This window comes from Saccostrea echinata, unplaced genomic scaffold (assembly GCF_033153115.1).
Source record: "Saccostrea echinata isolate AGI-Se365-2 ecotype Australia unplaced genomic scaffold, CSIRO_AGI_Sech_v1 ptg000014l, whole genome shotgun sequence".
In the NCBI taxonomy this organism is placed as follows: Eukaryota; Metazoa; Mollusca; class Bivalvia; order Ostreida; family Ostreidae; genus Saccostrea; species Saccostrea echinata.
This window is the reverse complement of record NW_026889763.1, coordinates 5397433-5424287: the sequence shown is the minus strand read 5'-3', so window position 1 is coordinate 5424287 and position 26855 is coordinate 5397433. Positions and strand designations below refer to the sequence as shown.

At 34.2% G+C, this 26855-nt stretch overlaps 1 protein-coding gene across 1 annotated transcript in view; it reads right to left on the bottom strand.

Moving 5' to 3' along the window:
* LOC133187147 (uncharacterized) overlaps positions 1 to 26625 on the bottom strand; it is a 38615-nt gene extending 11990 nt beyond the window's left edge. The window contains exon 1 of the mRNA XM_061322506.1: positions 26095 to 26625. Within this exon, the coding sequence (XP_061178490.1) occupies positions 26095 to 26517 (423 nt within the window). The 5' untranslated portion in view covers positions 26518 to 26625. The remainder of the gene's footprint in view (positions 1 to 26094) is intronic.
* Positions 26626 to 26855: the final 230 nt, after the last annotated feature.

The window sequence follows — 26855 nt, the reverse complement described above, 5'->3', positions numbered from 1 at the left end:
CTACCCACTCAATAGTTATGGGCTATGTTAAAGTACAGGACAAAAACAATATACCCCCGGGATTTTTCGATCCGGGGGCATAAGAAGTAGAATCAATTGGACATGTTTTATGTAATATTTATATTGTAATACTAGTACTCCCCACAATCGAAGTTTAGTGAGATGTAGGAATAACCTTGCCCGTCTGTTCTTGAAATTTTGTCCAAGATATTACTCATACCTTGTACAGCGATTGTTTTTATCCCGAGTGTCTTAACCTTAACACGAGGTTATTCTGGTAATATCAAGGTCATTCACAGAAAGCTATATGTTTAAAATTTTTGGCTGGTCTGGAACTTCTTTGTCAAGAAATATTGGAGTTTCTTACTTCATACACAGATTTCTTATGACCTGAAGTTGTGTCATGATCTTCACCTAAGGTCATTTGATCGAGTTCAAAGTCAATTATAGAAAAAAATTTACTACTGTCTTTAACATATCTGGTAATGGAAAACATTAAGGTTATACTTATTTCTTATATTGCATGAAATATATAGAAATAACGAGCAGTATTCAAGCTGCATGAAATATATAGAAATAACGAACAGTATTCAAGCTCAAAAGCCCATTAAAACAACACAATTCAGGAGCAGAGCAAACACGGACCTCTTAAACATCAGAGGTTGGATCGGATCAGGTGCCATGAAGGCGTGAGCATCCCCTGCCGATCTGATCTAAGAGTATGTATTAATCATAACTTGAGTTATATTTCAGCAAGTTAAGGGTCACTGGCAAAATAGTTTTTTTTTAATCTTATTCTGTCTATAACTCTCAAACGGGGGCTTATGAAATTGATACATAACACAAATATTTAACCAAAGGTCATTTTTGCAAGTTCGGGGTCAATTGCAGAAATGTTTAATCCATAACAGATTTATAAAACATTGGAAGTTCATTCTTCACAAAAATGATACTTATGTTTTGTGGAATGACCCAAGATCATTTCGTCAAGGTCACTGCTAAAAGTGGTATGAATGGTTTTGGAGGTTGAAACTTCAAACAAAGAATATATGAAAGCTAAAAGTATATTATGACCTTGCCTAGATATTCAGTGTCAGTGACAGAAAAAAATAAAATTCATTTAAGATCCATGATTATGCCCTCGTAATGGAAGATTCATGGGTATATAATTTTTGTTTTGTCTGTCCTTCTGTCTGTCTGTTTGACCATTTGGTCGCAAAAACTTTAACGTTGTCCTTAACATTTGATTGGTCAAAGCTATGGTTCTCATATTTCACACGTTTATTCCTTGTGAAAGGTCTTTCTTTGGGTACCTTATATTTGATCTCTTGACCTTGAAGTTTGACTCAATTTTGCAAGAATTTACCAGTCTTAAAGCGTAATCATAGCCTTTGAACTGTAGATGTTACGATTTTCATACTTCACATGTATTTATTACAAGATCTTTCCAAGGATATAAATATATTAATGACCTTTTGACCTTAAACTTTGAGTTTGATCCACATTTAAAAACAATGGCCGTAATTTTACAATGGTTAGTGTTTTGGGCTTTCATATTTCACAAGTATATTCATTGAAAACAAGTCCTTTCTTTGGGTAACAACATTTTTCATCCCCTGACCTTAAAGTTTGACTTGCATTTGAGAAACTTTAACCTCTCCAAAAGCTGTCATACGGAGCATCAGTGTTTCACGAACAAAAATTGTTCTCTATTGGAAAAACATTGTTGTCTATATTTCACTCAAAGATTACTTATGACCTGAGCATTTGTCATTTTTAGCGCTACTGGTCAAAGACGAGAAGAGATTATTCGAAGGTAAGGTGTCTGTCATTCGTCCCTCTGTCTATAAACAATTTTTCAAAGTCCTATTCCTCCTACATTTTTGGTCTGATTTCAATATATCTTAATCACAGACCTTTGGATCGCTTTAATCCGATTTAAAAAATTCGGGGTGTATAAAAAATATAAAGGTATGGAATTCCTTACACTGTGTACCCTATTTCGCTAATAGAATACTTTTTAATCAAAAGTTCTAAAAATTTTCCTTTCTATTTAAATTTACTGATATATAAACAATCTTCATTACTACCAAAGTTCATTTCGAAATTCTATATACATGTACTTCCCGAGATATTCTATAATCAATTTCAAAATTGACCTACTTTTTTTTACTCGACAGTAGCTTGAGTTGGGCCCCTGGCCATTCACATTTATACAGACGGTGTTTGAAGTGCAAGGAAGAGCTGCATAGTACTTGCACAATCTTTCAACATTTTGAAATTGATTTTTCTTATTCCATATGACTGCCGTCATGAGAAAAGGGCCCTTAAGGTCAAAATTTCACAAATTGACTTTTTGGTAAATTTTGATAGCCTGACTCTTTCTGAATGCAAATATACACAATTTTTAAAAATATCTCACTTTTTCAGTGTTTTATGAGCATTTTAGTAAGGCCGCTTCAAAACAACGTTGACGTTACTCACTGAAAACGTAATGCCGTCGCGTGCGTCAAATTCAGTTTCCAAGCATTCTTTAAAAAAAACATTTTTAAAATAACCTTAATCGTTTTAACACATATAAAGTTGATTTTTTTTCTTCCAAGCAGCTGATATGTAATTATTCATAAGGGGAGTCGCATACTTTTTTCATACTATATTAGAGTCAATTTAGTAATTTCGTAAAAGGGAGGGGTGGGGGTCTAGACAGGATCTAGGAACGGTTTTTTATTCAGTCGAAAAATTAATACTTGTTGAATTCCACACAAGGTTTTCTTTTTATAATTAATACTCTATTTCAATTTATAAAAGATATAAAGCACTTGAAATATTAAAATATAAAAAGATCTATATAGATGTCCCAGAAGAGCACCTCGTGCAATATTAAAGCGGGACATCTCGCAAAAGAGCACATCGATCCCGACCTAAAAAGATATTTTGGGATATAAGCACGCATTCACTCACCCACACACACGCACGTTACTTTATCCCCTACAACTTTATTATGAAGGCATAATAACACCTCATGTATTTTCTGTATCACCGAAAAATTCTAATGGGAAATAAATTCAGATATTTCACATTCACGCCATAATGTGTAAACTTTTTTTTTAAGTTTCAGAAAAAAAAAATCATATTTGATTAAAAAAAAAATCTGTTCACTACCTCCAAGGGGATTTTTCTTTAACTTTTTTTTGAACATTTTGATAAAAATGTTTAAATAATTAAGTTTCCTTTGTTTATACAATTCAATTTCTTCGCCTGTCTTAGATATGATGTAGAAACATAACAAAGAGGCATATAATGATGTCAAAGGATCGTTTTATGAACGTTTATTCCGTACATGAAAATTTAAATTTCTCGCCATTTTCTTACTTTTTAAGCAAATCACACTTAATCAAAAGCGGGGGGGGGGGGGCAGAGGGGGCCTGCCCCACTTTTTTTAGTATAGCTTTTTGCTTTAGCAAATTTTGTTTTCATAGGTGTTTTTGTAAGGTGGAGCACTGACAAATTCCAGGATTTGAACATAAGTTCTTCCCCCTTTTTCCGCTGGTCTCCCCCACCATCACCACTCTTTAATCAGTATAGGGTGGGGTTTTATTTATTTTTATTTTTATTTTTTTAAAGTGCGTGTCAGATTTTTGGAGGAAGTTCCCCCCCTCCCCCACACCTTTGAATTTGTAGCTACGGACCTGCTTGAATATATGTATTTTAACATAATAAAGGTCATCTATTCATCTTCCTCTGTGGCATCAATTAATCCTACATCTAAGTTTTTCATATTTCGATGCAATGAAATGTACATAAAAATATATTCTTAAACAAAAAATAAATATTACGTCCGATACACATGTTCAAACTTTTTTGTATCGGTTAAGCAATATCCCATTGAATGTTTGTAACTCTACCACTCTAACTTGACTTTCATAGGCGGCTTAGTATCTGCTTTTGTCTTGAAAGCTAAAGATAAAATATATAAACCATTTTTTCCTAGATATTGTTTCAAAAATTAAAAAAAATTGTCAGAATCTCGAAATTAAAGAACATGACTCTTATTTTTGCCTGTTACCACACGACTGAAATAGAAACATTTTTTCCTTTAAAATCAGCAAGATGTGTGTGCTTGTTTAATCCTTTTCCTTCAGTATCCCGATAGCAACGGAACTTTCAAAAAATGTCGAGATATCCGGGATATCGAGATATCAGAGCTGAGACTCGACGTCCAAGATTTCAACACTAAACGTGACTGATTTATTACATACGAGATGTACATGAATTCAACAGTCATCCACAAGAAAATGTTTTTTCTAACATATTTTATGGTTTTCAAAGTTTTGCCTGAACCTTTTTTTCCTCATCACCAGTGTTAATTTTTCTTTCATCTTTATCAAAATTTAGATTTCTTAATTGTCTTTGTTGTCTTACGACTGGTGTGGTTGGTGTTTTTGAACATTTTCTTAACATTTGAATATGACACCCATAACCGCTTGTTACTAGTACTTATTCCACTATCAGTGATTTATTCTCAAAAGATGTCGCCATATCGACATTTATCAGAAGTTTCTAATTTCTTTACAACCTAATTTATTGTTTAATCTGTTGTTTCTTCTGTTTCATAAATATTTTAATCCCAATATCACAGTTGATGTAATTGTTATTTTCTTCAACATTGATCATAATGCTTATGGAAAAAGTCCACAATAGCTGTATTTATTCACTAAACATTTTGCAATTCAATTTCAAGTAAGCTCTTATCGCAACAATTTAAGAAAATTGATACATAAATTTTACCAGAGACTACTTTTTTATGTATTTACTGGATCATTTCAAAATGTTTTTTTTTTTTTACCATGATTTATTTTATGCAAAATTTCCGTGGCGTCCTCCTCTTCCGTTTTCCTCTTTGCATATTCTCTTGTTGTTAATTTAGCAAAGAATTATCTATATAGGGGCCGTTTGCCCCCCCCCCCCCCCTTCTCATTCGTTGTAGTAGGAAATCCGAATCTCCCATGATACCAGTACCAGTATAAAAGAAAGGTTCCCTTTTTAGAATGAATTTTTTCCGATTGTTTTTTTATTCGCAGATTTTTTTTTCCTTTTCAATGATCTCCTTCCCCCCCCCCCCCCCCTCCCCCTCAAACACACATTTGGATATCGACGCTTCACCCTGAGCTGGTCTAACTGCGCATATGGATATGATTAACTATGTATTAAAATGGGTAAATACATTTTACATGAAGGTATTTTTTAGAATAAAGAAGTGTATATGTGCATTGATCTCTCTCTCCCTCTCTCTTTGAAAAAATATACGTTTATGTAGAATACCATTTATTAATAAGACTTAGTCTACTTAATATTGGTTAAATTTAATCATTTGCAAATTGTTCAGACAACAAATATTCAGTATCTTTAGTCATGCATCAGATAAAAACATCGATATAAATCGTCGTAATCAACAATGAGTTCAATGTTGCATTAAGCTTAATTATGTGATATCAAGTTAAATACTAAAACAGAATAATTAATAAATGCATGTACTAGTGTGTAATTATATTATTTATTAAAAATTTCCGCATCAAATTTCATATGATTTAATGTTTTAATTTTGTAACACCTGGAAATCCAATTTCATTTCTTGTTCACAAAACGCACTCGACAAAAATTACTTCCGTGTTTACAATACCGCGACTTTGACGTCGTTTTTTGCGCATTGTGACGTCAAAAGATAAGGGCCCTTTTCTCATGACGGCAGTCATATCATAAGGTTAAGTCCTTAATAATTCCTTTCGCGAAAAAAAATTAGAAAACGACTGCATCAACAACTGCACCCACATGTTGTTTATGAATATAAAAAGATCTAAGATTGAACGAATTTTCCCAGAATGTATAATATACTTTTCAATTTAAAAAAAAAAAAAATTAGGCCGCTAAAATGTTCTTGGTGACTAAGCAAGATCATACGATCAAAGACGATTTTGTAGAGCTCGAATGCAAATATTCATTGATTATGAAATATATGGAAATAATGAACAGTATTCAAACTCAAAAGTCCAATAAACAATACAAAATAGGAGCAGAGCAAACACGGACATCCGAAACATCAGAGGTGGGATCAGGTGCCATGGAGGAGTGAGCATCCCCTGCCGACCGGTCACACCCACCGTGTGCTCCTTGTCATGATCGAAAAATAACGGAAAATCCATCGTCAATTCAGTGTGTAAATGATGAATTAACAATTAGTATGAAAAACATCAGTCAGCATTTCACTCAATGATGAATTGTATTTGCTGACAAGGTCAATGTATCGACCATAGAACTTACGAAATGATGACTTTAAACGAGACTGTTGAAATTCTTGTTTCATCAACATGTTTGTCAATAATTTACCTCGTTTTTGAAATTATTCATACGTAGAGCATGCTCTGAGATCAAGGACATAACATGATGTAAGTTTTAACTTTTGACTTTCCATAAAAGGTAGGGTATTATCGAGGTTTGACCTGAACTATTAACTGGTACAAGCTACAGGTTGGTTGGGGAAACCCTTCGAAATCAGGGTAATATTGTCAATACCAAATATATCTGCATCTATCAATGGTAAGTAGGATTGTGGCGTATATTTAACAGGGATATTATCTGGTACAAAGTACAGGTAGGTGGGAGAAAGCTCTGAGATCAGGAACATATCTCTAGGTTAAATTTATTTTTGACACTCCATAGAAGGTATTGGATTACCGATTTTTTGTATTGGACTATTAGTTTGAAGAAACTATAGGTAGGTGACAAAAAACATCTGGGATCAAGATTATTTTTTTAAATAAAATAAATATTGTTTCTATCCAGAGTACGTATAAAAATGGTGGATATTGTACAGTTTTTTTGAGCTGGTACAAGCTACAATTATCTGCGATCAGGACTATATTTTCATGTTAATCTTGTAAAAAGCAAAAGTATTTTGATTAGAAGCGTATACTTATCTGGGATTTCAGATCGTAATTTTTCCAGGATATGCTAAAATAAATTCAGCATGCACATTCTTCGTAGATGCATGGGAGAAACATTTTGATAGAGCGTAATATCTTTATGTTTAATTAACCATTTGACTGTCATAGGTCTGTAAGAAAATTAGCCATTTTGCAGGAATATTAGCTGAATCATGAACAAACTTACGTAGGAGGCACGTAGGAACAGGGATGAGGGGGGTCCCCCCCCCCACTTTTTTCCAAACATAACTTCTTTCTATTGAAAATGTTCTTTGAAAGCACCCCCTTTTTTTGTTACAGTACTTTGGTACTGCAAGATGTTGTAATTATACACCCCCCCCCCCCCACCACACGAAATAGGATTTTCGAGTTTTGGCAAATTTTTCTTTTTTTATCTGCTTGTCAACTTTTTCAGGTAAGTAATTTTTTTTTCTCTGGCTGCACCCCCCTTCAAAAACGATGCTTCATCACTGCGTAGATAAGAGAAATCATCTGAAATCTAGTATATATCTGCAATGTTAATTAATCTGGGACTGTCCAAAATATATAGGTGAATAGTGTATATCGTGTTAGTTTTTAGCTGGTTTACGGATAGCTTGGAAAAAAACCCATCTGGGATCAAGACAGTATCCCTATGTTTATGCGATGTAGGTTAAGTGTATTTTATGAGATACTCTCAGATGATACATAATTCAGGGATTTTGGGATAATGACATCTTTAACATCAGTTTAAATTATCGCCCGTGTGGCGCAGTGATTAGAGCGACTAAGTCTTGAGTCGTGGAGAAAAGAGTTGATCTTTTCGTCACGAGTTCCATTAACTTCACGGGACGTAGAGATTGGTTCTTCGGACGATACGGTATAAACAGAAATCCCGAGTCGCGGTAGAAGAAAAAAAAATCCCTCACTGCTAAAAAGACCCTGAGTGCCAAGTTCAGGTCTAAATTTGCAGCCCTCCACCGGTAAATGCTGGTGTCTCAATATGAGTGAACAATCTCGAAGGGGCATTAAACAAACAAACAAATGTCTAACATTAATCTGATACCTGTCAAAAATAGGTAGAGAAATTAGGTGCATTGCTTAGAAATATATAAATTTGTACTTTCGAGGGAAAAAATAGCTCGAAATCACCTAGTGTGAAATGTACATGAGCTAGAAAAGTTGGGAGTAGCAAATGACGAGGAATATAAGTTGATAGATTAACAAATGTCTTGCTGTATTGCGTTCGGATATACCTCGGTAAACCGTGAGTTTTATGTGAAAATAAAATCTTGGCGCTAAGTAAGACATTCAGGTAAAATAAAATTAAAAAAACTTTTGAAATCAAAAGAAGATAGAAAATGTTTCTTTACTAATATAGGCATATTTCTAAGAAGTAGTTTAGGTGTGAGTATATTATTAAAATCAAGAAAAATAATACTACAGTAATTTCTATTTTACAACTTGAGTCGATTTTAAAAAAAATCCATCTTTCATTATGGAATCGTCGCTCTGCATGGTGCATTTGTAAGAGCGTCTGCTCTAGAGTCGCGGAGTAAGGAGTTGATCCAACGTCGCGGGTTCGAATTGGTCCAGTGCGAGACGTGGAGACATGTCCTTCGGATGAGACCATATAAACCGAGGTCCCGTATCTCACTAGGTGCTGGCACGATAAAGATCCCTCACTGCTCAATGGACCTAAGTGCCGAGCATAGGTCATCAGGGTTGGATTGGCTGTAAAAATGGGGGCGAGATCTTAAAGCAGCCTCTAGACATATATATAATAACATAATATATAATTGCCAATTGTAAATTGTCAGTGAAATAAATGTAAATTACCTGTGAATATTAATTAAAAATATTTCATTTATTTCCGTATACATGTATTTTAACACATGTCGAATATTCCAAGTACAAGTGAATAGATCTACTACATAATGAACGATAACTCGTACTATGAACGATAACTCGTGTTCGCCTACCTGTACATTGTACCATCTAGCGTTAAGCTGTAGACAACGCCCATCTCAACTTCTTACGAAACTTCCAAAGGATTGATCAAATCGTCTAGGAATGCTCATAATGTTCCAAAGGAGTACTCTCCTGGCAGCCATTTTTGTGTTGAGTTGACTTCTGAGACAGCTACCTAACAATCTAAGATATTTCGAGAAAAACTCAAGAAAAAACTCTAATTGAGTAAGACTCAAGTTTCGTTGGACACTTTATTGAGTTCAACTTAGCGCTTTGAAAAAAATTCTCAGATTTGAGTAAAATACAACCCTTGTGCTCGAATCAAAACGTTCATAGCCCAGGGGCCAGGTCGAGTACAGGTATAAATTTGCAGCTCTCTACGACAAGTTGTAGCGTCTCAATACGAGTGAAAAATTCTCGAGAGGGACGTTAAACAAACATTTATGACATAATAGGAAAACTTATTCAATAATAGTTATGGCACGCCAAATTCACAAAAATGAGCTAATCATAGTTTCACAATTGATGAACTAGGTTTATCGACTGTAAACTATAGTTTACGGACCGTAAACTACAGTTAACGGTGATAATCTATATTTCACATCTGCAAACTATAGTTTACACGATAATCTATGTTTCACAAGCGTAAACTATAATTAATACGGAAAACAATCGTTTGCTACTGCAAAATATAGTTTATCTGATAAATATAGTTTCACGATCTGTAAACTATGATTTACAACTCTAAACTATACTTAACAAATATAAATTACAGTTTAGGGTTTGTAAAGTATACTTTACAGACATACAAAGCGCCAAATTCACAAAAATGCGATAAACATAGTTTTACATTTGAGAAACACAGTTTAGGAACAGAATCTCTTGTTTTGTATCAGAGATGCACAATTTTCTGTGAAACTAGATTTCACGACTCTAAACCATAGTTTACGATCAAAACTATAGTTTACAATAGTTTTGTGTAAATTATAAATCGGCTAATCCTAGTTACAGCATTATAAGATTTTGCTATGTAACAATTGTTGTTATATATATATATATATATATATATATATATATATATATATATATATATATATATATATATATATATATATATATATATATATATATATATATATATATATATATATATCCCATGTTTACCCCTTTATCCCGTGGATATGACTCATTGGATAATTTTTTCATATTCCACAGTTAAGTGCAGTTGTGACGTCACAATGGTTTTTGCGTTAGAGTGGTGAAGTAAAATAATGTGGAGTCCTGTATAAAACAGTGTAAAGCATTTGTTGTGAAGTATTGAACATGAGATAACAAGAATCTCCCATGATTTGTAGTTGGATATGACTTTTATCCAACTCGTTGTGTGTTTTATCCCCTCGCCAAGGCTCGGGGATAAAAAGCACGCAACTCGTTGGATAAAAATCATATCCAACTACAAATCATGGGAGATCATATATATATATATATATATATATATATATATATATATATATATATATATATATATATATATATATATACATGTATATTTTTTGTTGGCATTAAAAGTAAATGTTCTATTATTTTAAAGCAAATCTAGTTGGAAATAAAAAAAATGACAGAAAAATTATTGATTAAAATTTTATTTTTATTAATTTAAAAGACAAAAGAGCGAGAAATGCATGTTAACGGTCTGTAATCAAATTTGTCTTCAGCAACGGAAGAAATCGCTGATATCCTTGCCGTCTTTCCAACCTTCTGTGCTGATCAAACAATAATGAACAAGAAACATATTGACGCAAGCGTCAAAAATCGGCCGCAAACCGGCCAGTTGTTCCTTTAATGAGGTAACAAACAGAAATGCGTGATCTGTTATTAATAAAATACATGTCTATCTTACACTAATCTGTAAATATAGACATGACACAGTGCATTGCAGGCGCGGAATTTATTTTTCAACAACCGAATTTTCTTCATACATAAATAAAAGTGGCCTTTTACGGAACATTTACTTCAGTAAAAACACAATAAATATTTGGGACGTCTTTCTCTCTCTCTCTCTCTCTCTCTCTCTCTCTCTCTCTCTCTCTCAAATTCAAAGGAGGACGTTGAAACCCCCACAACCCCATCTAGATCCGCCACTGCATTTCATCTCTTTCAGTTTCTTTGTTTTGGTGAAGAGATGGGGAAAATGCTTGGCACATTGTAAAACGCGCTTCACCTTCATCTGCTTGAGCAAAAATCTTGTAATATTCTGTCTTTTAAGAAATTAAAATTTTATCATATTTTTAAAAATTTCCCATAGGAAATGTATATATACACGACATTTTAAAACAAATATAATTAACCCCTTTTAAATAGAGAAAGTAATATTGATTATATATAACTCGGTCTTTAGATAATGCTCAACATGTGTCCTTAATGTTCTCCGCACTGAGAAAACCTGTACCCCATTATTGCTTCTCACGATTCGTGCCGCGAAATTTTGAATTGAAAACTATCGTTAACAGGTGTTTAGATTCATAAACTATAATTAACATTAACTATAGTTTACGAGTGTGAATTATAGTTTATGACGATAAACTATGATTGGCAAATGTGAATCATAGTTTAGCTCTCAAAACTATAGTTTATGATCGATAAGTATTGTTTACGTCTGTTAAATATAGTTTGTGAGTATAAATGACAGTTAACTAAAGTTTTCGACCGAAATCTATAGTTAACGAATGTAAAACATATTTTTATCTGATAAATACAGTTTCACGATTTGTAAAACTTTGATTAACAACTCTTAACTATGGTTAACGAATGCAAATTATAGTTTACATATGAGAATCTATATTTATCAGCAAAATCTATTCTTAACGTTTATTTACAGACAACTAAACATAGATTAGCATTGTAAACTACACTCTACAACCGTTAAATATAGTTTTACAAATGCAAACAACAGTTAACGAATCGTTAACTATAGTTTACAGTTCGTAAACTATAGTTTACAATCGAGAAACTTAGTTTATCAACTGTTAAGCTATGTTTATCTAATTTTTGTGAATTTGGCGTGCCATAAATAGTATAGAATGCAAATGAAAAGATTTTGATAACGAGTACATACACAGTACTCACATGTATATGGTATATAGTAAAATGATTTTTGTAACGACATAATTTCAAATAACTGCTGTAATCTCAACTCAGGTATCTTCATATTAGTATTCTGTAATAAAACACTTTAACAAGTCTTCCCAGCATCCAACCCACAGCGTAGACTTGTATAGGGGTAATTTGATTGGATGGTTCATTTCATCTTCTGTTAGTAAGAACTTCAAGAACTCTCCATCAGGACTCAGCAGATGGATCTGTTTGTTGTTAGCGTCAGTAACAAGGATGTTACAGAAGGAGTCACACACTACATCAATTGGATTAAAGTCTTCTGTTGGATTCTGTCCATGGTAAGCAGACTTTATATGACCAGCGGGAGACATAATCATTAGATCACCTGTAGTGTTACTTGTTTTGTTCACAACACAGATATGACGATTACTGTTCCGTGTGACTCTGACTGGATCCGGATATGTAAACAGTCTGGTCTGGCCGTCCTCCTGTTACTCATACTCATGATGACATCACATGTCACTGTGATGTGTCTCACCAGACGTCTGCTGTGTTTCTCTAATTTGTAAAGACCTGATTCCTTGTCTCTCAAGGTGACCAGTAGTCCACCATCCACTGACTGACAGATTCCTCTTCGTATCAATGGATCTGTACTGATGACTGTAGAGACAGATCCTGATGGTGACAGACAGCTGATGGAATTGTTTCTATCATCAGTAAAATAAACATCACAATTATCCGTCAAACACATGTCATTAGCAGTGATTGTAAATTTATGTTCTTTTATGCCTTGTTAATTGACTTTTTCTATGCATTTTGAATTAACTTCATTTATGTAACATTGATCTTCACTTAATGACTCCAAGGAAAATACTGCTTTTTCTCCATATTGAAATGAGCTTATTTGAGCCGCACAAATATTATCCAAGTCCAATGTCTTTCCAACCAAAGATTCAAGTAAGTCTTCATTGATTTCACCTCTAGTGAACCTTACTGAATGTTCACAGTTTGTCGTATGAACCTCCAATTCAGACAGCATTTTTATCAGTTCTCTTTGGTTGTCAATCAAACTGTAATCTGACATGGTGCTGTTGTTCTCCTCCATGAATTTCACTGTGTCAACAATTCCTCTTTTCTTCTTGTTTAACTCAGATTTCATGAGATTCAGATGTTCATTCTTTTAACCATGTTGTCTATCATTGTTTTTTCATGGCGTTTTTTGATTTCTGTCAGTTTGGCCATAATCTCATCAAAATGCCTCTGTAGGTTTTTAATCTCAGAGTCACACAGTTCTTTATTTTCTGTGATCTGTTTTGACACCTTCTCTATCTTCTCATCAATTCCAGGCAGATACTCTTCCTTGATCTTCATCAGAAATGTAACTAGACCTCTCCTCCTTTTACTGGCTGCCGTAGGTAGAGTGTTCCAGTCATGATCTCTATGATGTTTTAGCACACTTATTACAAATGAATTCATCACAGTCACCACATATCATATCAATAGGTAATTCATGGGATTCACACATTTCAATGTGCTCTTGTGGAGAGGCTAATGGACATTTTTTGGTGGCATTGGCAGCCATGTTTGTCGTGTGTTGCCTACCTGAATGATTCTATTCTTATTGTGCAGATTATAGATAATCACAGAGGTTGTAAAGTTGTAGTTTAAATTTATTCAATGTGACAGCTAGATGTACAATGATAATTAAACATGTTAAACACACATATGTATACTCAACGTAAACATTAGATATTCATTTGAAATCGAAAAAAAATTAAGATGTACAATTTAACATGATTATCGTAATGTAGAAAGTCCTGTTGGACATTTTCGGTTGGGTGAACATTTACAAAACAGCGACTACGGATCTTCAGTATGGAGCGCATTATGCACTAAAACTAGTGTTGTCAACGACTCTTGCCGTCGAAAGATGCTTTTATCGGTTGGTAAACCTGCCACCCGGATACTCGGAGATATATAGACATTTTACTGATTAAAGCTAAACACAATTCGTATAAGGCAAAGATCTTTTTGTCCGCCATATTACTCTGAAATTTCTGATGGCTGTACGGCCCCTATATAAGCCGTTCACTTGGTCTCGGTTCAGTGTAATCAGTTTTCACCGGTGCAGATGGACGTATTCAACATAGCTATTGTAAAACTCTCGGATGCGACAAAACTACCAGTGTCCTTCTTCCATGGCAGAAGCGAAAGTTTCCAAAGAAATTTACATCAGTTGTATAGGTCAGTGCAGTACAAACAAACACAAATACACGTAAACTGCAATAAAATGTAAACAAAGGTAATGTAAGATAATCAACAAGAACACGTGTCGTCCATTCCACACAAGTACCCGTGACAAGAAAGCAGTCATGTGTAACGATTGCGAAGGGTTACTCCAGTGCCGATTTCGGAGATAGGAAATCTAATATGGCGTATTTCTATTTACGAGTCATGTTCAACTTTAAATGAGTAGAAAAAAATGTTTCTTTTTAAATGTATACTTACATGTCATCAATTTCATTTACAGTTAGTCTCGATCTAGAGTTTCATATATACGGATCGATTAGTTTTTATTAGTTTTCACGGTTTATCTAATTAATGGTTTTGGATGCCAAGGGGTACACAAGTTTTGAAGACCTAAATAAATTATTACCTTATTAATTACCTGATTTTAGAAGATGATGTCCCATACAACAAAAGCCTGGAAACTTTCAATGGAAATGCCGATTTTAAATCCGTAAATTGAATATTGAATGTTTATCATTAACAAGGATGTTAAGAGGTGTAATGAAAAAACATCCGAGTAACCGGGTACTCGATAGAAAAAATAAGCTCGTAACCGCTCATTTAAAATCGTTCGATTTGAAAACATTGCATAGTTTTTACAATGCATGTTATACTTTCATTCTAGAGATTCAGTGTAGCAAAACTGAAGTCTTCTAAGAGAACATTTTTCTAATTCTTGTCATAATTCATGATAAGAACTAATAAGACTACTCATAGTTTAAGGTCTTCGGGAAAAGCATAAGAATTAAGCCCATGAAGCTCTGCAATGGTAGAATACAGAAATAAAGCTTTTATTTATACCCTTCTATCTAACAATTCATTTCTTTTAAGAGATGGAACAATGATTTATTTCAGATTTGACAATTTTTTTTTTGGGGGGGGGGGGGGCTCAATTATCCATTTCTCCTTGAGTGCTTGAGGCATAAATTTCTTTCCTGACCCAATCAAAACACCGACATTATGAGTGCTGAGCAGTTGCGTTAGTTTGTACGTACATGTAGTCAGGGATCTAAAATGATTTGTTTAATGTACCCATGTACTTTATTCTTCGAGACCATGTAAAGGATATTCAGGCAAAAATTCAAGCAAAAACTATAGTCATCTTTGATCAATTATGCAATCATTGCAAAAAAGAAATATTCTATAAATTCTTTCATTTTCTAGTTTATGCCAGTTTCTTTATTCAAGCCTAAAAATAAGCTTCCTGAACTGAAAGTGACTAAGCCAAGTCAGTTATGGATTTGATTGAAATATGTGGAAATAACGAACAGTATACGAGCTCAAGTCTATTAAACATTAAAAATGGGAACAGAGCAAACACAGACCTCTAAGACATCAAAGGTTGGATCAGGTGCCATGGAGGAGTGAGCATTCCCTGCCGACCGGTCACACCCGCCGTGTGCTCCTTGTCGTGATCGGAAAATAACGGGAAAATCCGTTGACAAATCAGTGTGTAAATAATGGCCTAAAAATTAGTATGAAAAAAGTCAGTCAGCATTTAATTTAATGGAAGATTGTTTTTGCTGACAAGGTCATTGTATCGACCGTAAAACTTTCGAAATGATGACTTTAAACGAGACTGCTGATATTCTTGTTTCATCAACTTGTTTGTCATAACTTACCTCGTTTTTAAAATTGTTCATACGTAGAGCATGCTCTGGTGTATCGAATCAACTGAGAGATATAGACCCCGTATGCAGGTGATAAGGGTATATTGCTGCATAAGTAAGGGAAGTTGACGATTGAAAAGTTAAAGTTATCTCGTTTATCATAAAGTTTTGTTGTTAGATTACCATTAATGTTTTGTTTTTTTTCTAATAAAATATCCAAACATAAAACAGATGTGTCAGACACTGTGGTATCTTTTATCTCAAGCTCACCGGGATTTATCGGGACATAGATGTAAGAATGGAAATAGCCAATAAAATTAATGTTTTCATGTCCCATGACTATTTTCTTCGTAGAAAGATGGCAGGTGCCCAATTTATAACACGTTTGATACTGTTCCTTACTGTGTGTTCAGCAGTCAAAAGACGATCTACTAATACAACAAGGATTCTGAGAGTATTGCATTAGCAATACTAGTCCCCTACCGGCAAGTGTAATCTGGTACCCGTTAAGAATTGAAAATGCCATACCAAAAATCAGCTCAATATCTGAAAGCATTTAGAAGAAAAATGCGGAAAACCCCTAAAAATTGAAAATGCCATAATTCCGTCAAAAATCAATGAAGCGGAACGAAATGCAAACTTGATCAGTAACTCACCAAGATACACTCACATACCTAAAATCAGCTCAATATCTGCAAGCGTTTAGGAAAAAAGTGCGGAAAACCAAGTGGGACAGACTGACAGACAGACAGAGGGACAGACAGACAGACGGACAGACTGACGGATGGACAGACTCAGAGAAACCTATAGTCCCCTCCGGTTTCACAGGTAGGGGACTAATAACAACATTTGTTTACATAACAACGTCAAAGCTCAACGTGTATTTCATCAATAATTTTGGTAAACGGAAAGATAGTTAAACGGACATAAGCAATAAATTATTTCTAATAAAATTTACAACTGGATGCTACTTTACATCACTGTCATAAAATCCACAAGCCTGTAAATAATATCAATATTCTAAATTCCACCCTCTACATGTTACAAGTTAACAAGCCACAATAATATAACGTAACCTGAAATCCCCCCCCCCCCACATTACATAATAGAATATTAAGTCCTATAAAATTACAAAATATTAGAATATTACAATACTTTAAAGATTGATATCATATAACCAATTAAGGTTTTTTGATTTTTTGTGGATATTGTGGAAAAGGGTCAGCTTCATCTCCTAGAAATCCTTTTCCGGATAGCCAGAAATTCCTTCGACAGCTATTGGACACCTCACTATTGGCCGCCATAGTATCCCAGCTGCGAATGTAATACAGGGAAGCTCAGAAAAAAATTATTTTTGGCCATTGCTTATAACGATTTCTTTGTCTACTTTCTGTCACCTCGGGTTTGGAATTCTAATGATTCAACTATGGAGGCAAGAGAGAGAAACAGTGAAAGAACATACTGATGAAGAAGCAAAAGGAAAAATGTAATTGTCAGCCATGCCTGAAATTGAGTGGAAAGACACGACTAAATCAGTTTGTTTACAAGCCTTTTTCGTGGCTTTGAATGTTGGTATTGAAGGGCTAGGACTATTAACTGTGGAGTTTCCACTTTGTCTTTTCAAAATATGCCATTTCTTTTTTTAAATGCCTTATGTCATACAATTTAAAAAAAAATGATTGTATTACCGTATGCTAACATTTTATTCTTATTATTAGTCCCCTACCGGTGAAACCGGAGGGGACTATAGGTTTCCTCTGAGTCTTTCCGTCCGTCTGTCTGTCTGTCCGTCTGTCCCTCTGTCTGTCCCTCTGTCTGTCTGTCAGTCTGTCCCACTTGGTTTTCCGCACTTTTTTCCTAAACGCTTGCAGATTTTGAGCTGATTTTTGGTATGTGAGTGTATCTTGATGAGTTACAGATCAAGTTTGCATTTCGTTCTGCTTCATTGATTTTTGACGGAATTACGGCCTTTTCAATTTTTACGGGTTTTCCGCAATTTTCTTCTAAACGCTTGTAGATATTTAGCTGATTTTTGGTATGTGGCTTTACCCTGATTAGTTATAGATCAAGTTTGCATTTCGTCCCGCTTCATTAATTTTTGACGGAATTATGGCATTTTCAATTTTTAACGGGAACGGAACCAGATTACACTTGCCGGTAGGGGACTAGTATTGCTAATGCAATACTCTCAGAATGCTTGTTCTATTTCATTCCGGGGATTACACAGCGATGTTACAGTAGCATCCCCTAACTAAATCATCCGTAGATGCAAACTTCTGTTTCTCGTAAATTTATCGAAGAGCTCAGAAAACATTTTATAATGCGCTGAGGCACATGACACATTCCATTACTGAACAATATATTATACATTTCTTATATACATGCTGTCCTAATATTTGTACTAGATAAAAGAAAGACTAGGGTCAGCAACATTAGTAAAACGACTTCATAAAACACAAATGCAATATGAACTGTGCATATACATTTACTTCCGGAACATCTTTTGTTTCTCAGATAAAAAAAATATCTGGTTCTCATATTAACTATTTTATTCATAATTGCTGCATGGCATTACAACACACAAATAATCAAGTATATGCATTCGCTTATCAAGACAGATTTATGTTTGATTTTTTAAGATAATATATTAGAGAAAAATGGATGACTCTTATTTAAAAGCTATAAAACATTTCAGGTTGAAATTTCTTTCTGAAAAACAGAAGTTTTGAATGTCAGCCTTCTATCCCGATCGGATGACAAACGTTAACAATATGTTTTTTCAAACAAACCAATGTGTAACATAAAGAGAATAATGAATGAAGAAATACGGCAGCATGATGTAAGTAAAAAGTCAACATTAAAAATTTTAGAGAAAAAATTGAAAACGGTACATTATCTTTGTTTTTCCTAATGAATTTTTTTTTCAGAACGAGGTTCAAATCTTCAGCAAATAGTGTATAAACTGTTAGATCCATTAGTTTAAGGAATTTTTCTATTACTCATTTTCCACTGCAATATGAAAAAGATATTCAGAACCATTGTGTCTTAACATCAATATCTTAACTGTGCAGACACGAAGTTTTAAAAACCAAACAAACCATAAATTCTTATATATTTTTCTTTTGATTACAAAACCGATTAGGGCAAAAGATAAAAATCTATAATAAAAGAAAACAATTGAAAGTATTGGCAAAAATGAAAAAAAAAATCGACCGTTTATTCAAAATTATGGCATCTCTCCATTTTTTTCGAATTTACCTCCCCTCTCCCACTCAATCACTGTACATCACTTTTTATTTGCGAATACTTTTTTTCGCATAATTTGCGATGCATTCTGCTCGCAAAAATTTCATTCTCGCGTTTAATTGTATTATAAAAGATTATATTGAACAAAACCAGAATTCATGAATATTTTGTCTCCCTCATAAATGCAAAATTAAAATCTCGCAAAAAATAAGGTGTCGCCAAAATATGATGATTTACAGTAATTGATCAGTCATTAAGATATAACTTTGATTAATCTTTATCTACGTGAAAACATTATTTGTTTTACTTGCTTCTATTGAGAAATCATTTTTGAGCGCTATTGGAAAATACAGTATATACAAAGTCTATTTTGTATACTTTTTCCCCATTCCAAAACGACCTGGGTGGATTTGATAAAAGTATGACAACTATCTACCAGCTACCTTGTAAGTACTAAGAAATATACACAGGTCTAATAAATAATCAAATTTGAACTAATACTATGCATCGATCTTGTAAAATTTTGTAATAATCAAATTTTATTCAATACTGTACACCAATTTTGTAAAATAAACTTTATGCCAAATTGTAAGCAAAAAGATATAACAGCATCCAAACCTCAAATCATACAATATTCAATTATTGCTGGTTTTTGAGGTCAATACGATGATTAAGACACCTGAGGAGTACAAAATTCACCGAGCCCAAAGGGCGAGGTGAATATTGTACTTCCAAGGTGGCTAAATCATTAGATTTGCCAAAAAACATCAATAATTGAAAATTAAACGAGACTTACCTGGAAGTTGAAGTTTGATTGTAATTCTACGAATCACTGGAAAGGAATGGAGGAATCACATGAGATAAGGCTAGCTTATCTGGCCTCAGTGTTTAAAAAAGAATCATTTAATAGCCGATAAAAGAAGAAAATTAATAACAAGGGTAGGGAAAATAAAAATATTGGGTCGGGCATGTGATTCCTCCATTCCTTTCCAGTGATTCGTAGAATTACAATCAAACTTCAACTTCCAGGTAAGTCTCGTTTAATTTTCAATTCTACTTCATCACTGCCAAGGTCATTCCAGAACCACATGAGAATTTAAAGCTCTGAGGCTGTTAAATGATGTCCTTATTGATAAACCCTGCACCTTTAATTAAATAAAATGCAGAGAAATAATGAATTAATTTTATTCCATTGCATATTCAGTTGCTAATAAAACTGCAACACAAGTCACAACATATTTCCCAATGTTTATCTAAATGCACTAAGTTCTATATACTACTTCACACAATACTAATTTTGTAAAGTTTCTAACACTTTCACATCTAACTGTTTGCATGTTTTAACAGTTTTTTTATTATAAAATCTTGCAAATGTTTTTGCATTTGACCAACCGACTTGGGACATAATATCGTCAATAGGACACCCCATGGCTGCCGCAGCGGACGTGGAGGCAGCCCTTGTACTATGCGCAGAATACACACACGTGTCCACGCCACTCTGCTGTAGAACTTTTCTTAACCATCGCGCAAGGGTGTCAGATGACACCGCCGCATGCGGTTTTTGATAACTAATTAGAAGTTGATCAGAAGTTCTAAGATTTGCTGTCTCTTTAATATACTGTCTTAAATGTGAAATAATGCACAAGTTCCTATCTTCTTGATAACATCAAAATACACAGCTGGTAAATGATAACCCGGTCGACTTTGTTTCAGCAATGTTTGTATTCGAAATGTTGCCGTACTGTCTGTAATTTGCAAACTGTCAATTGAAAAACTTTTTAAAGTTTGTATCCTCTGTCCAGATAGAAGAGCAAGTAACATGACCAGTTTCCATGATAACAATTTTAAACAAATTCCATTTGGGTCTATATTCTTCATCCAATTTAACACTAATGATACATCCCAAACTTCAGTGTATCGTGGTAAAGAAGGTTTTTGATTGAATATGCCTTTTAAAAATCTTTTAACAACAGGATGTTCACCAATTAACACATTTTCATTATCAGCCAAAGTAACTGTATTTGAAAGAGCACTTTTAGCCGTGTTAATGCCAGAATAGCCCACACCTTTTTCCGAAAGTTCCGTAAGAAAAACTAAAATGTCTGTCAAATTTGCACAAAACGGATTAATCTTCCGTTCACCACAGAAAACCTGCCATCTCCATAAATAACTTTCGTATTGTTTAGATGTAGATGATCTCTATGATGATAAAAGTATTTTGGTAACATTTTCCGGAAATTGTCTGTTTTCAACTGATCTCCTGATAAAAGGCAAATTAGTAGATCTATCTTGTCCCATATCTTGTGAATTTGTTTGGAATTTGGTATCTGCAACAATGTTTTTTTCTTTTGTGAACATACAACGGATGTGCAATGAGCATTTTCATAACTGTTGAATAATAATGCTGAGTTGGCCAATTTGGTAACACAACTATTCCTGTTACTCTTTCTACTGACATCTTTTGTAATACTGCAGGTAGGACACTAAAAGGAGGAAAACAGTAACATTTTATATCTGTCCATGAAATAGAAAATGCATCAATGGCAAATGATTCGGGTTCTGGCTTCCAAGATACATATTTTCAAACTGTTTATTGACTCTAGTAGCGAATAAATCGCATTCTGGTTCAAACCCCAATTTTTTGATAGCAAATTGTAAAACTTCTATATCTAACATCCATTCATGCTCGGTTCGAAAATGTCTACTTTCATAATCTGCATCACAATTAGCTTATCCTGGAATATGCGAAGCTGATAACCAAATATTTTTATCATAAGCCCTTAACCATATTTTTCTGGCCAATTCATTACATTGCAAAGATTTGCTGCCCCCCCCCCCCCTGCTCTCTTATGTAAGCCACAGCTGTGGTGTTGTCAATCAAAATTTTCACATGAGAATAATGCTTGTCCTGGCAAAGAGATAAAAGGGCAAAATAAGCAGCTTTCAGCTCAAGCACATTAATATGAAATTTATTTTCTCCTTCTAACCAAGGACCTCCTGCTGATATTTTCAGAGTCTTGCAATTATAGCCCCAACCCGAATGACTGGCATCTGTTTCAATTACAATGTCGGGTTGACCTCTGGTTATTGGTGCCTTAGCCTTAGGGATATTACATAACCACCAGTTGATATCGCGAAGTGCTAACTCAGAAAGTGTAACTTGAGCATCAAAATTCCCCTTTGATGCTTTCAACATGTTTATTTTCTCATTCTCTAACTGCCTGTAAATTAATTGACCATGTGATACTGCAGGAAAACTTGCTACTAAGTTCCCAATCAACACACTTAGATTTCTTATTGTTTTATTCCGTACTTTCAAAAATTCAGAACAAATTGATACAATTTTTTTCTAGTTTATGCTCTGTCAATGTTACCGACATTTCTTTTGAATTCAAAATAAACCCTAAGAATTCTAATTTCTGTGTTGCATAAAACACTGATTTATCTGGGTTTATAACAAATCCAAACTTTGACAACATTTCAATTGTAGCCATTACATTTTTGTTACAAATATCCACAGTTTCTCCTTGTAAATAAGTATCATCAATATAAACAACAGATTGATGTCCACTTTGCCTCAAAGAAGAAAAAATTGGTTTAAGCACTTTCGTAAATAAACGAGGACTCATACATAACTCCATAGGACAAGCATTAAACATGTATAATTTTGAATCCCACATAAACTTCATATATTTCTGATGTTTTTCAGATATTGGTATACAGTAATATGCATCCTTCAAATCAATAGAAGCCATATAACAATCTTTTGTAATCATGCGTAATGCTGATTGCAAAGATTCCCTCTTAAAATGCCCGTACACTATATATTCATTCAATTCTTTCAGATTACAAATAAGTCTGAATGTGCCATTCTTTTTAGGTCTAAGAAAAATTGGCGAAATGAATTGATCCTGCTCATATTCACTTTCAATTACAATCTTTTTTGCTACTAGTTTATTCATTTCAGTGTCAATAGCTGTTTTCTCCTCATCTTTAAATTGACATTGTTTAGGAATTTTGGTTTGTATTGGTATCTGACCCGATTTAAATTCTAGTTCTATGCCATTGACAATTCTTAAAATCTCTTTGTCAGATGTTATTTCTTTCCATTGATTTAAAAAATGCTTTATTCTACCACCTTCAAAATATTTAATATTTCTCTGAGCCTCTGCAATTGCATCTTGAAAAAAAATCACAAAATTGTTTTTCAAATTCAGTAATATTCTCATGCAAATCATGCTTGATTTCTAAGCTTACCTCAATCGATGGTTGGCTTTGTTTTTCTATTATGCTTTCTTGAATTTCTTCTGATTTCTCACATCTTCGTTTGCATGGTTCTTTCAACCAAAGTCTTTTCTCGGACGATTCCAGAATCGTTTCCCGTTTTTTGGCTGAAAATTTCTTCCAACATTACCAACTTGTCTTGCTTCTTTGAGTGATTTTGCTAAATCATCTCCAAATAGGAGAGACGTAACAGGGATATTCCCATCACACAGTGTAGAATATTCATTTCGTAGGACTGGTTTAAGAAGTTCTCTTCTTTGCATACTTACACAAGTATTTGCATGTCCTAATATAAACACTGCATCCATGCACTTTCGTAGTTCATTGTCATAATTGTTGTCATTGTTTTTGTTTTTGAGTAAACCATCAGCTACTCGCAAAATTGCAAATGTAGCCTTTGTTACGACACTTTGTACATTCATTAGTCGTAAGTTCTCTTTTCTTTGTAAATGGTTGTTTTTGCATTTGCTTCCAAATTTCTTTATTAAGCCGTGGTACATAGACTTTGTCACAGTTTTTAGGCCGTTTGTGTGATGACTTCTTGTTCTTGACAGTGTCAAATGCTAGTTGTTTCGAGAAAGTTTTGTTTGTTATTGCCGCAAGTTTCTCTCCAATATCCTCGTCATCATCAATGGATAATTCAATGTCATCTAACACTGAATTACCTGGGTCATCTTCCTTTTTGGAAGCATTCTTACCCTTATCACTTGATGCATTCAATAAACTTTTAATATCGTCTTCATCATCATAGTCATCGTCCTGACTTTTTTCATCACTCCCCTCCTCTGTTTCTACATGTTTTCGTTTCTCAGATTTAGGAGGTTCTCGTGATGCTGCTGCTCAAACAGCAAATGCATCACCTATTTTGTTGATTCCTGCACTGACACAGTTCAAAGTTGACTGTAGTTTGTCCAGTGCTCCAAAAATACTAGCAGTACTAGTATTTGTAGATTCTGAAGAATCATTAAGCCCCAGTAGGGCATCTTCAGAAGACATATCATGGCCAGTAGCCATGTTAAATAGATAATAATTTGAGAATAAATCCAAGTTCACTTTGTTACGTTAATCCAACACTCAATAACACACCCACACTGAAGCTAAGATAGCAGCACACTGAGGCCAGATAAGCTAGCGCTATCTCATGTGGTTCTGGAATGACCTTGACAGTGATGAAGTAGAATTGTTTTATTATATGATTCAATGATTAAATCACACACACTCGTCAAGCAAGCCATGCCATCTTACTTATTCACATTTACTGAAGTACTAGCCAAACATAATGAGAGAAACAGTGTTAAAATACATAACCAGATGATTATTTTGGAATTTTTAATTCTAGTGTAGGTGCAATAGAAAAAAAAATAAATGTCAGGCACATATATAGTTTCGATTTTGAGAAAGGGTGCATAATAAGGAAAAAAATTGACAACTTACTGAAAACAAACCTTTGACTACCCCCTCCCCCCCCCCCCCAAAAGGAAAATAATTTTCCAAACTCAAAATTTTATTGGTTGGGATATAAAGGTCCATAAATGAGGGGAAGGGCTTTAATTAAAAAATTTTATCCTTAAAATTTAAATTAAAACTTAACATTCTCAAAAAAGATGCGGAGGGGGCAGATCTAGACCTCCTGCAACCCCCATCCCCACACCCACCCCTCACCCAAGAATTTATGTGCCTTAATGTTATGTTCATATGCGTGGAAGTCAGGTGCAAGCGAAATAACTTTCCAGAACTATTTGCATCAATGTGGTATTTCCCAATCTATTTTTAGTCTAATGTGGAGAAAATAAATCCTTATAATATTCACCTTGAAGGTCACGTGCAGGTAAATATAACGTAGTATAGTAATTGTTGGATCTCAGCCAATGAGAGAGAAAGGAATTATTCATTCATATAATAAACATTGTTATTGCACACTTATGATTATGACTTCTGAAAATACTTATTATGTATTTTAAAATCATACACATATACTACATTTCATGCAATTAAGACGGAAAATATAGATGGTTTTATGATAGGAGGTAAATGACTTATGCATATCACATTAAGTTAAGTGAAATATTATTATCTATATTCCTTAATCGATTTTTCCCCATCATCAATAGATTTATCAGTATTGAAAAGAGTAAAATATCTACATAAAGATGTAGAAAACTTATCACGAAAATCCAACTTTGATAACTGTTTTCGGAAACATCACAACCAGCTAGCAAAAGACATGTACACAAGTATGTTTGTTATAAATCATACCCACATTCGAATCAAAGAGTCAATGAATTCAGATGTCAAAAATGAAGACTTTGCTACTTTCGTTGACACGGATTCCGACAGATCCGTCTAGAAAGAAATGAATTTTGGGATCATGGAGGCAGATGAACTTGCCTGGACGCACATCTCCCCAAGTAAAATATGAATATGGATTATCGTAATCAAGGTAAAACCCCACATATATTTCAGCATTATTTCCATCATAAAATAAAGAAATATTACTGATTAACTTTGTTGGTTGTTAATTTTTTTTTTCCATCGTGGGTATTTTTTAATGTTAATTTAATTGAAATGATTAATTTTTCATTTTTCTCATGCATATTCTTTTACAGAATAATCGTACTTACTTGAATATACACACAATGGCGCCCTCTATAGTGGTGATACCTAGAAATAAATCCCACGAAGGACACTCTTGCATTACCAAAACTCAAGGGAAAGTCAGGGGGTATTTCTTCAATATCCTCAATAATATACTGCTGGGGGAACTTCCGTTCCACGTAAAGTTTTGCCTGTTTTCTTAGGTCTTTTGTTGTCGACTTTCGCAAAGAAAAATCGGCAAAATCTGTTCTGAATATTGCTGACGATCCAAACATAATGTGGTGTCCATTATCAAAACCTGTAAAGCTATTACGGCCTTGGTTTGCCTGAGAACGGATTCTGTCTGATTTTGATTTTTTCAGCTGTTCCTTATATCCATCAGTCTTTTTCACATCAACCACGTCCTTATTCTTTTCGCAAACGGTCTTATGATCGGGCCAGTGTTGCATTTGACATGAGTTTGAGCAATAACTGACAGCCAGGCAACGTTCGCACTTCTTGACTTATCCTACTGTTAGACAAAACACACAAGATTCGTAGGAAGCATTGTCAGGGGAATCGCTGGATAGCTGTTTACTAAGAAAATAGGTCGCCCGCGTGGCGCAGTGGTTAGAGCGTCTGCTCAAGAGTCGCGGAGTAAGGAGTTGATCCTTACGTCGCTAGTTGGAATTCCACTGTGGGACGTGAAGATCGGTCCTTCGGATGATACCGTATAAACCGAGGTCCCGTGTCGCATGAGGTGCTGGTACGAAAAAGATCCCTCACTGCTCAATGGCCGTAAGTGCCG